Consider the following 17,328-nt stretch of genomic DNA (forward strand, 5'->3'; position numbering starts at 1 on the left):
TCCATAAATATTTAGACAAATAAAAAAACTGGCTTATTTGCTTACTTAAACTAATGATACTCGACACGGAGGTCGTTTCCTATCGATAAAGTTGAAATGTAATTTTTTTTTTTCCAGCACCAAAGCATATCTAATGTACAGAGTGTGTGTAGGGAGTGTTGGAAAACCCTGGCGGGGTGATGGATGGGCGAGGTATTTTAGGCTCTCAACACCGGCCCCCTCCACATTCCCGAAGGAAATCATTATGAATCATGGGTGAGAATGTTTTTACAGTAAACAGTAGCGGAGGAGCGGTGAAGCTCATAAAGCACCGAAGAGAAAAACTGCAAAAGTGTCTTCTATGTGTGCGTGTAGCCTCAGTCAAGGTCTCTCTCACTTTCCCCTGTACGCTAGTAGAATTTTTATGACGCGTGTACTGCCGTGTGGCGGATTTTCTGCCTGTCAATCATAGGGCGTTTTATAGGATCCATCTTATGCAAAAATATAGTTCTGAAATTCACAACACTGTCCAGATCGTTACATCTCCATCCAGAGCAAAGTGAAATAAAATCAATGTGCATCATTTCTAGCCCTTTTTATGATTTTGACCTGTTTTTTTTACCCATTATCTCTTCTCTCTCTCTCTCTCTCTCTCTCTCTCTCTCACACACACACACACCTCTTTGCCCCCACCCACTGCTGCGTGCTAAGAAAGTGTGATAGCAGGGAGAAGGACCTGTTGTAGCCAGATCCTCTCCGGCTTTCATAGAGATTAAAGTGAGCGGTTTCTCTGGTAACACTCCCTATCACATCCACACACATGTACACACACTGAAATCCCAGCATATAGGTGAACAGAATCTACAGTGGAGGCCAGAAATATTGAGACAAAAGTGAAGATCAAGTGAATAAGAACAATTTATTTATTGAATGCAATGAAGTTGCTATAGCTATATTCATTATTTCGTATTTTGTACGAGGTCCTTTATTCTTTAAAACCTGCTGGATCTGGCTGGGAATGTGGTCAAAAAGGGGGCTGCAGGAAGTACTCTAATTTTTCCTGTTCGATCCAGGCCTGAAGATCATGTTCACAAATTGGTCATAAAAATTCGCGATTCACTTGAGAAGTTATTTTAATTAATTTTTGCACAGAGGTGAAAATAAAAGTCACTTCGTTTTCCACCTATTTGTTCCATCCATTAACTAAACTGGCTGATTGTAATTAGCACATCTTTTCCGCCAGATAGGTGAGAACTGATTAGTGACATCACCTGTTTTGTGCACAGCAAGAACTATACGACCCCCCCATGTGATATTGCTTTTACATAACGGTTCTACAATCACCATTTATTATCAATAGATTATGATTTATATATCTGTTTATTTAAAACATTCTTGCACAACTGGCGGAACTGACCAACCACGACTAGCGTAGATTTAGGGTAATTAACAGGGGTGAAAGTAGTTTTAAATTCTTAATGCTACTAAAGTATGTAGCCAAAAGGTGAAGAGAATAAACCTGGACAATCCTGAGAAACTTTATTTTATATTTCCACTTATTCAGCTTTAAACTATCAGCTAACTTCCGGGTTCCCTGGTTGAATCCCAAATAGTGTTAAATGGAAAGCTGGTGCACTATGTAGGATGTATAATTCCCTGCTCCACACACCAAGTAGCACCCTTGATTAGGGGTAAGTGAGGGATTTGAGATTCAGCCTTGGGTTAGCTTTGTAGCTCATGTTAGCATGTGCACCAAATAAACAAGAACAGATGAGAAGCAAACAGCATGACGTAAAAGCAGTTACTTTTCAAGGAGGCAAAGTTGTGTAAGACGGCATATCTTATCTGATGTGTGTTCTCACTGAAAGGGCTTCTGTGACTGGGCTTAAATGTGGGTTTTGGTAGGCAGCTGCTCTGTGCTATTATACTCTATACCATCACTCATGGCATGCCCCTCGTCCAGTCGGATTTTTTGTTTGGAACGTTGTATAATACATGGCATACAGTATGTTATGTCCATCACTTTAGCGATCAAAGAGTGATTTTTTTTTTTTTGGATGTATTGTTACTGATGGCTTGAAGATGAGTCAACTTAAGAAATATTGTCTCGAGTTAGATACAGTACATAAAGATTCCTCTAGATGAATTGTTTGGGTAAATAAAACAAGATTTGTCGGGTTTAGTGATTTATAACTCTAAGTACACAATGTAGCATACAGGTGGGCAATATGGGGAAGTAAAAGAAAAGTAAGATCAAGATATATTCATGAAGATATTTTCCTGGAGCATGATATATGGCATATTATGATATGAATGAGGTTGTGTTCTGATCATATAAAAAAAAAAATCTCATTTTTAAATCAAAAAAATAGTTTAACTCTGAAAATAAGGGGAAAATAAAAGATTTGATTTGAAGATCCAGTTTATCTAAACCTTCACACACTTACTTATAGAAACCTTGATGATGCCTGGGACTAGTGCGCTGTGATTTATCATAATTAATCATAACGTTATAGTATAAAACGCTTAAAGTCTTTCACAATACGCAGGATTTCAGTCAATTCAAGCTGAATTCAACTTTTTTAAGATTTTTACACATACATTTGTGTGCAAGTTCTCAACATGTCTCCCGGCTCGATTCGTACGTCTCCAGCAACCAGTCTAGTCCTTAAAAGATAAGACACGACACACTGACAAAACTAAATCTGTGTAGCTCTGGCAAACTTTCCAAAGACACTCACTTTCATAGTGAGTGTGTGTCTTGGAGGAGAGCGGCGCATTAACAGCGTCGTGCCGGTTTATTAGGATCAGAGCTGCCTATGTGCGCCCTGAGTGCTTTTCAGTGTAGATGAAAATAGAAAGAGAAAATTCAGAAGGAATAGAGGCTCTTTATAGGTTAAAAAAAAAAAAAAAAAGATTTATCTTAGATGTTGTGTTTATATGTCTGTTCTTTCGACAGCGCCCGGATAACAGGATTGAATTGTGGTGTTTTGCGCTTGGATTGTTACATGTGAAGCTGTTGAATGACTCTACTTGTGTGTGTGTGAGTGTGTGTGTGTGCACGTGTGTTTTCGGGGTGTGCATATTAGAGTGTGGAGCAGCTGCATTTCCTGAAGCATCCCCCCAGCTCCATATTGAAGGAGTCAGAGGGAGGTGGAGGAGGCCAGAGGGAGGGGTTGAGCGAGGCAGGGACGGGAGCAGAAATTGGATATGGTTTATGGGCATTTTAAGGTTTTTAATGTAAATATGAGTAGGGAGGGAAAGAAAAAAAGAGGTCCCAGGAAGCCTGTTTCCTGTTCAGACTTAGCCCACAAGGTCAGCATGAGCCGAGGCAACAAACACACTTGTGGTGTGAAAAGCCCTGGAGCCACAGAGGCCCGCAGCTGGCAAGGGAATTATCAAGGCCGACTGGCACATCTCTCTCTCCATCTTTCTCTCGAGCTCTTTTCCGTTCTCCACGGAAAAGACTTTGTGGCAGAGGCAGCATTCAGATCGGGGCGCCGCTGCTGTGTACGCAGTCTCTCCATTTATCAACGCGCCACATCTGCCAAGCAACTAAAACCTCATCAGAGCCATCGCAGTCCACCCAAAGCAACCCCGGGCGTCTGCCTAGGGGAGCCCACACACTCCTCGCTAATGCAATCTTGTGCTTCTAGAGTCATTTGCTGACCCAGGCCATTTTTATTCATGCCTAATAAATAAACCATAAGAAAAAAAAGAACTTCATAACAAACCAGTGCATGTATGTTAATGCCTGGATAATAGTCGTGCCGAATACTGCATATTAATGCTTTCTGTAACTACACCGTAGGCATCATTTATAAATTGTCAGTCAGCACACGATGAAAAGTCGCACATTTTCTTGCCAGGTCCATGTAGGAGTAATGTAGCAGTTGAAACGTGCTGTGATTTTTTTCTTAAAATTCCTTTACCTGGATTTATTCCTTTCTTGGTTGACGTGCAGTATTTTCTTTTTATGTCAGATGGGAATAAAAACTTATCCAGAGGTGTATTTATTTCTGTGTATTCACCTCTGGATATGGTCTGTGTGTTTTATGTAGGTGTATTTTGCACAGTTCCAGACCTAATGAAGTGGCAAAGAAGTGGTTATTTATTTGACCTCAGGTTGGAGTTTTCCTGCGTTTATTGCGCCCTGTCTGTCCAATTCATGTGTGACTGGCAGGACCATAAGCCTCAATAAGAAGTATGTGGGTGTACATGTGTGCATACACACTTGTTTTTTTTTTTTTTGTTTTTTTTCATCTCGATTCTACATTGCTCCAGCCTCTGTACTTTACAGCTTGCTGGTTCTCTTTAAGCTCGCCCCATTCTTCCTCTCAATCAAACATGCTGTGTTTATTTAAACTGGGAGGTGCCAAGTGCGCGAAGTGAGTGACTGCGGAGAGCCCGGGCCGTGGCCCTGCTGCCCTTGGACCCGACGAGTAGAACGTCTTTGGATAAAATAAACACAGCTTGACAATGCCCCCTCTGTGAAAAATAAAAGGTCTCAGAGTGCACAGGAGACAGATAGCAGCCTTGTTAGGCCAGAAGTACAGGAATGAAGATAGAATCAGAATGTGACCCGGAGGAGGATGTTGTGAGTCGCCTGTGCCTGTGTCGAGTCTCCTTTTAAGAGGTTTTGCCCCCTCACGTGCGCCGCACCAGCTTTTACACACAAACTGGCAGCGTGACCGGTGGCGCAGTGCCAGTGCCAACTGGGGTAGCATGGTTCTGACTGGAGCTGCCATCTGCTCAGGGGACTGTGGGTACACCGTGCAGCCACCAGCGTGTTTACCATGCAGCAGGAGCGGCGCCTGATGTGCGTCGCCAACGAACGACTTGGCTTTTTCCTGGAAAGCTGCTTTTCTACAAAAAGTCATTAGCTCCCTTTTTGTTCACTGTATAATCTTTGCCATTAAGAGGTTCATATGAATCCAGTATTTGATGCCATTCGGGAGGGAATCCTGTCTATTGTGAGCAGTTTCGTTTATGAACGGAGGAAAATAGAAAGGCAATTGTACACTGCATTACAAATTGTGGTGGAGATGATGATAACTCTCTATACAGGTCATAAAGCGCTGCTTTATTTAGAGAGCGATCATTAGTTAGCTGGGGATGGGGAAATAAATCGTGCGACTATTTAATGTCATTATGACTGCATGCTTTCTAGGAATATGATTCTCTACTCGTGCATTTGCTTTAAGGACTATGTGGTAATGTTTAGAGCCTGTGAACAAATTACAAGTGCAATGAAAACATTGACAACAGCTTTAAACAGTCTCAAAATGCATAAGTTGCAAGACATCATGCATGAGGACATATGAATTTCACTTAAGACAATAACATAAATATTAGACAATTCTTTGTGTTCCTAATAAAAAAATAGCTTTTGGTGAGCATCATGCTTGCTAATCCAAACCACAGGCGTATCAAAATAAGGCACAGTGTGGATGGTCAGAGGTGATGTGTGTGTGTAGTTTAAGTGTGTATCCTGGGAACTGACTGCATGGATTAGGCCAAGCTCTGCCTCCGTGCTCAGTGGGCCGAAGGCTGACTCTCCGGGCTGGGAGCCTTCTCTGTCTCTCTGTGTTACGCGATTAGTCCTGATTCTGTGCAGAGAAGAAGAGGGTCTGAGGTTAAGGTATCTTCGCTGGGACGCTCATGCTTTGAAGCAGGATGTGGGATGGCTTGCCGAAGGAAAGGATCAGATGTGAGGAGAATTGAAGAGAGAAGGCAGAGAGCTTAGGATGAAGTATCTCTGTATCTCTGTAGGCTGCCTATAGGGTGTTCGGTATGCGAGGAGCTCTAGGAGAAAGTTAGGAACTTGGTCAAATCATCCACGCAACTTTTTCTCCCTTTCACCTTCTAGTGGTCAATATATCAATGTTAATGCAGGGGGAGCATGGACGACAGGGATAACAGATCGGCCTGGGGCGGGAGAAAGTGATGTCTTTTTCTCCGCCCCATCCTCCATCCTCTCCAGTGCATTAAGAGACTGATATTGCATATTGACCAGGCAGGTTAGGAGGATTTGGGAGCAGATACAGTGTGATGAGAAACACACTTCAGATCTGATTTCATAAGACGCATTAAGAGCAGTCCACTGGGAAGGAGAAAAGAATAGAAGGTATAGTGAATTTGGTAATGCGCAAAAAAAAGCTGACTAGCTATAGGTTGTTTGATCGTGTCCCAAACCAACATACAAAGGATTTAAACAGGAATGATCACGATAGATGCTGTAATTGTGCCTCGCTATTTGTTATAAAGTGAAAGATCTTTGAAAAGAAAGAATCTTTGCTTGGCTTGTTAAAATAATGCACTATAAATGATTACATAATTATTATACGTAGCTTTAGGAACAATGTAAGGTGCTACCGTAAATCAGTTTCTGTCCGTGCATTGTGTTTAGGAGTTACAGTACTGTGAAAAAACTCTTGAGCCCCCTATGTTAGTGTACATGAACTCTACCCTTAAAGAAAGTGTTGCTGTAGGAGGAATAATAGTTGATGTGTGTTAGTATAAATGCACACAGCTTTATGTCAGATATTATACTGGCGTATAATGTTGGTGTATAATGAAGCATGTCACTGCTTTGTGTTTGAGGATAATCTTTCACAGTATCCATCTGAGTTAAGGCAACTTCAATAAGAAAAAGAGAGCGTTCGAACCTTTAGATAGTACACTACTTAGTCGAGTTTCATTCTACAAGATGACATCGCTTCTGATTATTAAATCGGTAATTAGGACTGGGCGGCCTTTTTTAATGATCTTTCAGGAAACGAGACTGGAGGTTATGGGGGTTTTTGAGGAAAAAAGCTAGACAGCTGTTTCCTATTAGAAACTAGTCACATGCCTCCATGGAAAGGACATGAAGACTGTCCTGCTCCTACTTGCATTAACCCCCCCAAACTGCATGCTACATTGACAGACCCAAAAAAGAGGGGAAAGAAATGCATCCAATTACAGGGTCATCCCAATTTGTCCGCTCATATCATCAGGACACACCCCACCCCTCGTCCTCTTTTTCAATCTCTCTCTCTCTCTCTCTCTTTCTCTCCTTCTCCGGAGTGTGTAAACGTCCTGACGCTAAAACATGTGGGAGTGATTACAGCTGCTGGATTTTCTCATTGTTTGAGTGTGTTCTGTTTCGCTCCGCTGTGCGCTTGAGTGGCCGCTTTCTGTCTCTCGCCTGGCCTCTAATCCCTGCAGTATTTATGAATAGTAATGTTTGGCAGCCATTTTTGGCACACAGATTCCCAAATTAGTGCAATTTGTGCGCTTATTCAGGACCAGGACGTAGCACAGCACTGCACTAAGTCTCTTTCTTTGTGTCTCCTGCTTTCCCTGCCTCGCTCTGTTTCACTCTCACGCACACACATCACGTCCTTTCTGACGTTCTGTCTTTTTCGTTCGCCGGTGTAGGACAGTTGACTCCATCCGAATGACACTGGGCAGGATGTGTTTCCAGTGTGGAGCCGCTAATCACATATCTGCTCTTCTCCTCGTGACGCCTGCCTCGGCTGCCTAAAGCAACAGGAAAAGACTGTATGACACAGAATCTCCTCTGTGGTCTATCACCTTTGACCAGAAACACCACAGCTGTCTGTCACTTGTCCCTGTAGAGGACAATTCATATGAGTGCTTTCTTTGTAGCTAGTTAGCTGATTTCTGGAGTTGATCCTTCACAAATGTCTGGCGTTGTGTTTTCTTATGCTGTGGGGTTACTTTCTCAGAGAAAATCTCTCTCTCTCTCTCTCTCTTGAGCGCGCTCTCATTCTTTCCTTCTCCTTTTCACCTCTCAGGCTGCAGGGTGGTAGAGTCTCTGCTCCTCATTAATGTCAGAGGCATTAGGGCTAGACAGGGATATGGGTCTAATTTGACATTTTCGGCATCTGTCTCCAATATCCCTTCGCCGAGCAGAAATCCGTGGAGAGGTAAAACAAAGGAGGGCTCGACTCTATGGAGAAGTTGCACAGGCGGCCTACGACACCTCTCATTTAATGCCAATCTCCTAGAACAAATCTCTGACAGTCGGGGGCTTGAGCAAAAACACACAGACAATACAGAATGAAGCACTTGGACTTGAATGCATGCGCTTATAAACAACACATTTCTTCTCTAGAGTGCAGTATTACTGTTTATGAGACAGGAATATTAGCTGAACAAAATTGTTTACTTCATCCTGGTCCACATTGCCACCCTTTGTGAATTTAGGGATGGAAAACACCAGGGACAAACCGATACGAGATTATCACGATACTCCGAAGGTCCGATTTCTGTTGGAATCGCAAGCTCATAAATATCCAAATTCAGTATCCGGATATCAGGATTTAGAACTTTCTGGATCACGTCATATGTAAACATACAATATATAAGTATATTTTTGGAATTATTGTGGCAATACATGAATTGCATATAAAGAATCGTAAAATATGAAATTCACTCATCGTCTAAACTACTTATCCTCTATATAGGGTCACAGGGGTTCGGAGCCTATTCCTGGACAGGGTGTCAATCCATCATAGGGCACACACTTACACACGCATTCACACACTACAAGCAATTTGGAAACACCAATTAGCCCAATCTCCATGATTTTGGACTGTGGGACGAAGTCAAAAGTACCCGGAGAAAACCCACCAAGCATGGAGAGGACTTGCAAACTCCATGCACGCAGACCCCGAAGCTTTAATCGAACCTGGACCCTGGATGTGCAAGCGAGAGTGATAACCACTGTGCCACCGTGCCGCTGTATGTGAAATTATGCTGAAATAATAAATAATAAAACATTGAGCCATGTTGATGTTGGTGAAGTGGGTGGTGAAGGTTATTCATTGGAATTCATTATGAACTAAAATAAACCGTTGTTCAACGTTTATTTTATCAGACATACATGTGTGTAGTAAATTCCCTCACTTTTAGGTTTGCTTGAAGAAATCCGAAATCTCACAGAATTCCCAGTAGGAAGGTTTTTTCTTTGTAATTACAATATATTCTTACCATCACACACATTTCACATGATTCCGATTTGTCATACATAATAAGCTAAACAAATAACCCAGTCGCCACAGGTCTATCGGTTGTATTTTTCTCCTTCCAGCTCTTACTCGGTTGTTGTATTGCAGTAGAAACTCAGCTCCGCCTCTGCAGTGTAGCTGAGAGAAGTACGCCGTGTTTAAAGCTGCCCAGCTTGTGTTACATTACTGCCTGGTGTGAGAGCAGCTAGCATGGCACATCGGAGTGTTTGTCCAGCTGTGCAAATGAAGTGTCTAGAGAGCTGAAATGTATACGCCATTATCGTCACATAAGACGTCTTTGCTAAAGATAGGAAGGAATCGGTGGTATAATGGTCTTCATATGGGGTGCTTGTTTTTTTTTTTTTTCCAACTCTTTTCTTTCCTTCTGTTTTGACTTTCCTTGCCAGAAGTAACTGCAATTACAGAAATGGCGAAGCTAAAGCATTTCTATTTCTTAAGCAAAGACAAAAGCTTGGCTATTTAATCTATTAACAACGGTTGGCTGCACAATAATATGCTTGTACTCATTCATTTATTGAGTTACATTTTTGTTATATTTATCGCAGCCTAGGGATTCGTCTGGCCTTTGTCCCTAGAATTCCAGTGCAATGTGAGAATCAAAATGTGACGGCTGAGCAGCCATGGACTAAAATGACTCAAGACTCATAGCTGACACATGGACACGCAGGATATGGATATGGTCGGGAGAGCAAATACTAAAAATGTATCATCATCACAATACAGTATATTCAGTATCAATTTCTGACCTTTTTTCCCATTATTTGACATTACATTTTATCACCAACTTTTCCTATATTTCTTGTTAAATGTTCTATTTAACAAAAGCGATGGTGTTCTACCTCCTAAACCATTAAAGTGAGTTTATGAGTACTCGCGGTACATCATTCGATACTGCATACAAAATTGCAAACCTCCCAAAATACTACACTACATATGGAGCAGAGTACAGTTTCAAACTGACATAGGCTTTTTCAAATAAAGGCCGTGATGCTGTGCTCTTTTTAGGAAACTGTCATCGACCTCAAAGAGAAAATTTCCTGATGTGTCATAGTATAGGTTTTTTTCATCTTGCACTTCCTTATTCTTGGAACTAATGCATTGACATGTGAGATATTTTAGTGCAGAGGAAGCAGACTTTCCAAGGCAAACACACACGTACACACACCACACGCGTTGTTGAGGAATGCCTTGGTGTGTAATGCATGTATAATGTAGTGTGATGTAGTGCAGGCTCCTTTGGTGTAATCCTATGCTGTGTAATGGGATCTGTTTCTCGATTCCTGGAGGAGAGCAGCAGGCGAGGGTTCTGACTCAGACGAGGAGAGGAAGGGGGTGGTGGTGGTGGATGGTGGGGGGGAGGCACAGCACAGACGAGGAGCACGGGTTATGACAGCACCATCTCCCGAGATCAGACTACACGTTCCCGCTATTGGGAGTATGATTATTGACTCCTCGGCTTAGTGATTTAATGAAAACGGCTGAAATGAAATTACCTTTTTCATCACTGTTGCGCCGGGTTCTTCGAGTCCCACTTCAGACGTGGCCTCTGTCTGCGAAAGTAATGCATAATTCAACAAATGATATACTGCAGATACCTGTAGATGTCAGCATTATGTAGTATTCGTGTATGAATAGCCCCTTTTTAGAGAGGCACGCTGAGTGGAATGCGTTTTGGTGCCGTATGGCCGTATCAAAATGACAAAATGACATGCTTGCTATCTAATTGGCAGTGTTTTTTGAATTATTTCAAATCTGTTTCAAAAGCTTGCTGCAGCATCTGGCTGTCACTTATCTCCCTCTCCGAGTATCCGTTGCCCAAACAGAAAGGCAGAAATAAAATGTTGGAAATTGCTCAGTCGTGGCGTGGCGTTCACGCTGTCTCCGACTGATTAGCAGCTCTTGGCGTCATTATTGCACTGTGATGTATTGACTCGTTTCAGCTAATGGGCAGCGAAGCTTTTGGAGATGTGTCAGAGCGGCGTAATTGCTGTTGTGAGGTATCAGCCCGTCTCTAGACTCGACTGTTTGACGCGCAATCAACAAGCTCTAACTAATGAGCGCTGTGTTTTGTCTCGCATGCTTCAAACCGATCTGCTAGCAGGAATCAGATCTGATTGTTATGTAAATATTTACCTGGATAGGATTATCAGGGAGCGCTTGGATGAAGAAAAACAAAGACAGCGACGAAGACTAGCTGGAAGACAAGATAAAGAGAGAAGGAAGCGAAGAAGAGGCTACGTAGTTTTTAGTTCCTAGCCCCACTCCACTCCACTCCACTCTACTCCACTCCAATTCCACTCAACACCTCCCTGTGTTCCCTAGGGCCTCCTCTGATTCAATCCCATCTCCTCACTCCTCAACTGATGTGATTGACCTCTCACAGCCACTTAGTTTGGTCGCAGGTGATGAGTCCAGTGGCATCGCTCGTGCTCTCTCCGTGATGAAAGTGTAGTCAAGTGCGACAGAAAAACGTCACTTCCCTCAAAGTAATTGTCTGTGATCCCTGCTTTTTTGTTTCCCATCACCTTTGGACTAGGAGGCAAGCAAGAATCCTTAAATAGTGTGTCTGGGGGTTAGAGGACATGTTTTTGTATTATATGTTTTTTTATTTTATTTTTATCTGTGGAGGTTAAAATGTTAGTAAAAAATTAAATAGCTGAATTAATAATTATGTCAATGAAAGGTTTTTACAAGAATATTAAGACAAATATATAGACAAATATAACAAAGGCCATGGGTAGCTTGGTGGTTAAGACTTTTTGCTACTGATCGGAAGGTCCGAGGTTCAAACCTCCACCTCCAAAAGTTTCCACTGTTGGGCCCTTAAGCAAGGCCCTTAACTCTTAGCGGCATAATGTAATTTCTTCCTCGTGATACAAAATAACCACAAATTGTTCTCTTCTTTTCTGTCTGCAGTCCTGCGTGATGACTTCAGACAGAACCCTGCCGATGTGATGGTGGCTGAGGGCGAACCGGCTGTGTTGGAATGCCAGCCCCCTCGTGGCCACCCAGAGCCCACCATCTCCTGGAGAAAGGATGGAGCCAACATAAATGACCGAGACGAGCGCATAACGGTGAGCTGGAACGAGCCCGTACCATTACTTCCGTTTCAAAGTGCTCACGTGCATTTTGCTTATTTTGTGCTTTTTTTTATTTTATATTTTTTTTATTATTTACTACAGCTGTTCTTAGAGCACAACTGAGCTCATATCTGAACATTAAATTGATGTTTTGGCAACAGCATGGACATCAAATCTTATCTATAAAGAGCCACGGTGTATGCAGTGTAGTATGTTTTTTTTTTTTTTTTATCCACATCTGACTCCACTCGTTTAATCGATTGGTCTTGATTTTCAAGCGACTGATGAGTTGTACAGTATCTGATGTTTTCCTGCTTAGTTGGAATTAAAACCTGCAGCCACGCCAACTCTTTGATGATAAGATTGGACGTCACTGCACTACAATAATAATTTTCTTGTACTTTTTGATCCACAAAGTTTTTTTCCCCCTAATGTTATATTTAAATGAAAAAGTTGTCTTTTAGACCAAATACTGAAAAAGTGCATGGGGGAAAAATATAAGAAGCTGAAGGGGAAGGTGGGGTCTTTCCGTTTTGGTTTGACCTTGAATTTATTATTTGTACTCTATATTAAAGCCATATAACTTTTTATTTATTTATTTATTTATTTTAAGTTGCTGTGGTTTGGATTAAACCCATTCAACTCAAGTGATTAGGCTAAAAGCTTTAAGAACTATGTGTAATAATATATGTAAAACAATTTCTTAAAAAAAAAAATAATAATAATAAAATGATGTACCAGCTGGCAGCTTTCACAGTTTTAAGAACCAGAGCTACACTACTGTGCTGAGTCTTGAGGAGCCCCTTATTTCTTCATATTTTGTTTCCAAAGAGTCAGACTTGTGTTTTCAAATGTAGTCTTGAGGAATAGTTCTCCAGTTTTCCTAATAGACATTTTGTCTCTCATTTCCAGTCCAGTCCCTGTACCTGAGCAGTTTCAGATGAATGTTTTTAGTTTGTTAAGCCACACAGTGACCTATGAATCACTCAAGCATTAAAAAACATCAAACTGGAGGCATAAACCAGTGAGAAACAGGTGCAGATGATGATAGATGAGGTGGTCAGGCCGGTGATTAGTGTACGGGTGATGCTGAATGCTGAGTGGTTGGAACAGACGAGAGGGGAAATGAGGCTGCTGCTGAGGTCTTGAGTATCTTTGCAGCTTGTTGTTAATCTACATGATTTAATTTAACGAGTTATGAGGAAATAAAAGGTGGCTCTAGATGTATTGTACAGTATATAGGACTTTTGGACCTCGAAACTCACACATGGATTCTGATTTGAAAAAATGTGGTTCTTAAATTTGATTTCAACTTTTTCACTGCTTTGTCTTGATTAAGTGTTTTCAAATGTTAGAGATGTGAAACATAAGGGCTTAGAGCATTTTCAGATGGTGGCATATATTTCAGATAATACTGTACATACAGTGCTTGTTTTAATGATTGTACTTAAAATATAATATAGTTCATAGAGTCGTTCGGAAGAATGCAGGGGCAGGTTTAGTGAGTTAAGATTTTTATAACATCCGTACGTTTTCAGCCCAGTCTATGTGAAATGATCCTCCAGCGAAGGCACATAGCTAGTTTTTCTTCACATAGTGTGTCTACACTGACATGCTGTTTATGTGTTTGCGTATTACATGCTGATACAGGGGCCATTAAATCTGACATGTCTTCTCCATAATGCCCCAGCAGTGGGTCAAGATAAAGCTGCGTACACAGATAGACCTGCCACATGTTGATTTAAGATGCAAACGGATTGAGATTGCTACTCAACCAGTAGTTTATCGAACACGGCCAAACCTCTCCTGCCAATTAGTCACTTTTAATTAAGTGAGTGTGGCGGAGTGGGAGAGGATTCGATCACACCTGGACGCTTGTTAGGGAGCTCTAGCCTTAGAAGACAACCAAGGAGCTCTTAACGAGCACCGGTGCTTCTTTCATGTCTTTATTCTGAAGATGCTTCACACTCGCGGCCAGCTCCACAGGGGATAGTGAAAGCTCTCTGAAAGCGCATGTGTGTGTGGGAGTGTGTGTGGGTGTCTTATGTATTTGCCAGTTAATGTTTTTAACAGTAGCTTGTAAAAAGCAGTTCTTTATATATCATTTGTAAAATTGTATGGAAAGTCAGGAAAAGGAGGAATAAGAACTGAGGAAATGTGCTTTCATCACAATTAGGTAATAGATGATAAGAAATCATAATCAGTATGTCAACACCAGACCTTTTTACAGTTTTAAGTGAAACTTGCTTGCCAAGTGTTTTGTGTATTTGGTGCTAACAGTGCATGTAAATAAATGCTTGTTTAATCAAATGTTAATTAATATTTTATTTTATTAGAAGATTATGCAATTTGCTTTATGTCCGTCTGTACTGTATATACATTCTACCCCATCATTGATTATTTCACTGTAATATTTCTTTACAAAACATACACAATATCTTCTTACATGAGGTCATATTAGGGGTAAATCCAACTGACTTGTTTAATGACCAGTCCATACAAAAAACTACAAAAAGTAGGGAATGTTTTTTTTTATGTTTTTTTGTTTGTACATACAAAATGGAGACCTATTTAAATGTTGAGAAAAATAATAATAGGTAACTTTGCAAAATAGGTGCCTTTTAAGCATATGACAGTTTAGGGGAAAGAAAAGTGAATAACAGCAGAGACAATTGAGCTTCCTGTTATAGAGACATATTATTTTCTGACATTTAGAATGATGTAACTAATGTCAGATGCAATCGTTCATTGTTAATTATCAAGATCACTTAACATTAATCTGTAAATTATTAATCGCCGACAAACAAGTCGCTGATTTTGCTCCCTACAGTGTTACACCCATATTTAATAAGCATGTTTTTTTTTTTAATTCTCTTTAGATGTATTTGCTGGTTTAGGAAAACTTTGGTGGTTTTGTATTGCTGAAGAGTAAAATAAGTTGCAAATAATTTCCTAATATCGTACTGTAAATCTTCGCTTCCTTATGAATTGAGATCTAGTGCAGTTATCATAAGATTGCAAAGTCTCTAAGTGGAAAATGGTGAATTACCCGTGAATGCCAAGGAATTCACAGCTCTATGTTGGAGAATACAAATTTACACGAGGCAGCTAAAACCACTGCGTGTGTGTGTGTGTGTGTGTGTGTGTGGACCATGCTCCTAACTAGCCTTTTCTGCCAGATCAAAGACAGTGATTTGGTAAGCTCTTACCATAATTAACAGAAGCTACTGCATAATGCAGTCTTTAAATAAATGAGTGGAACTGGTTTCCATTTCCAGGAACCTATAGAGTAACGCTATAAAGACACTTTTCGTACAAGGAATATGTCTTAAAGATATTTTTCAGACATGTCCTTTCATCCTCAGGGAAATACTGATGGAAACTCTGTGTGTGTGACATGAAAAATGGGGTCTTTGGAGTAGGATCGGGTGTTTGCACCGAAACAAAGAATATTTCCATATTGTTTGCTCTCTACTTATTTATATTCATTCATGGATATCAGTAGATAAACCTCTCCTGCTCTCTCTCTCACTCTCTCTCCTTTGTCACCATAAGAAGGCCTGGACTCTTTTATCTGTTCTTGCTTTTATCCCAGTAGACGGATGATTTTTTTTTTGGTGCTCCATGCTCTTGGGATTCGTTCTTATGATGAGGACTGGGGTTTCCATTCCATTTTGAAGATTTCCCTGTAGTCACTCTACACTGACCACTGAGTGCCCCAGTGTGTGTAGGAAATTGCCAGTCTTATCCTTGTCTGATACATCCACTAAGAAATACAGCATACTGTAGGTCATAGATAGATAAAAGCAAAACTGTGGTGTTGGTTACTGTACCATTACTTTTCTCAATTCTTACACACACACACACACACACACACACACACACACACACACTATGAGGAGGATCTTTAAGCATGTAAATGGCTTTTAAGGGCATCAGTTTGATGAGCATCAATTTTATTGGTCATCATAGTGATGAAGTTAATATAGATTTTGTTGTGTAGAGAAATCTGAAAAGGTGACCGTAAATAACAGGACGCAACCATGCTAAGTAATGAACAGTATGCACAAGCTAAAACGATTGGATATATCTTTCTGCACTTTTTTTTTCTTTTCTTTTTTTTTTTTTTGGTATGTGATTTTGTTCAAATGTTTGCGGGGAATAAGGAAAAAATGTTCAAGGAAAAAGAATGAGAAAAAAACTATTTGATAACAGGCTATTTCTCTTTTAGAGAAAATTAGCCATTCAATTCAAGCTAAACACAAATTTCTGTAAAAACTAGCAAATAAAAATTTGTCTTGCTATAAATCATCTACAAAAACAGTAGGTATGAACTGGGAAAGAGGGGAAAAAAGGAAAAGACGGAAAAACGTAGCAAGCTAATCTTCTCAGAGAAATTATCATCTAGCTAGCTTGCTAAGCTTTTTTCAAGAAACAATCAGGCTTTCACTTAAAAGAGGTTTAAGAGCTTCTAGAACTTTCTTACAGTATTGATAAAATCCTTATTTTTTACCTGAAATCTAGTTAGTACACAAATTATACACTGCAATTTGACTGACCCAAATATATCAACAGACTGAGGACAATTCAGAAAATATGAATTAGCTAAGACTTGGTCAACAACAATACTAAAGGTTTTCTACTGCCTAAGCTTCATATTCTGACAAGCCAGCATGTACTATATTATCAAAGATTATAACCTGCTAACAGTGTAGGTCTTTTGTAGGTCTTTAAAAAGATTTTGAGTTATTTAACGCTATACTCTCATTTTATTTTATATTCGTGTAATTAAACGAATATTAAAAGGAGATACCTAAAGGTCAAGCATGAGTGTTGAGATGAAAGATGTTGAGATGACCTTAATATGAGCAACAGAACCAAAATGATACCAATTTCAAGATGTTGAAGTTTAAGTAAAAAATTTTTATTGTCCTCTTTATTATTATATATTTTTTTACTTAAAAGGAAAAGGAATGAGACAGGAAGGAGGTTGAGGAGGTGAAAGAGTGATAAACTCTGTCCTGTACATTTTCTCGTGGTCTGATGTGTCCGGGATGTGACAGCATCAGACGTTTATTCTTCAAAGTGTTTGTGTTTTATTCCCTGCTTCCAGATGTTGTCCGGAATGTCTCATCTGCACTGATGTTCTGTTATAGTCATTGCTTTCTGGGTGTAATTTTAATCATGTTTTAATGAAGCATTTTTAAAGGAATGTACAATGATAGTACATG

The 17,328-nt window shown here is 40.3% G+C and overlaps 1 protein-coding gene across 2 annotated transcripts in view; it reads left to right on the top strand.

The window, feature by feature from the left end:
• Positions 1–17,328, top strand: part of LOC128545645 (roundabout homolog 1-like) — a 219,816-nt gene that overhangs the window by 161,886 nt on the left and 40,602 nt on the right. For both annotated transcript variants that reach the window (XM_053516134.1, XM_053516135.1), the window contains one exon: positions 11,934–12,091. In XM_053516134.1, coding sequence (XP_053372109.1) covers positions 11,934–12,091 — 158 coding nt within the window. The remainder of the gene's footprint in view (positions 1–11,933; positions 12,092–17,328) is intronic.

The sequence above is a fragment of the Clarias gariepinus genome, chromosome 17, assembly GCF_024256425.1.
Source record: "Clarias gariepinus isolate MV-2021 ecotype Netherlands chromosome 17, CGAR_prim_01v2, whole genome shotgun sequence".
Lineage (NCBI taxonomy): Eukaryota > Metazoa > Chordata > Actinopteri > Siluriformes > Clariidae > Clarias > Clarias gariepinus.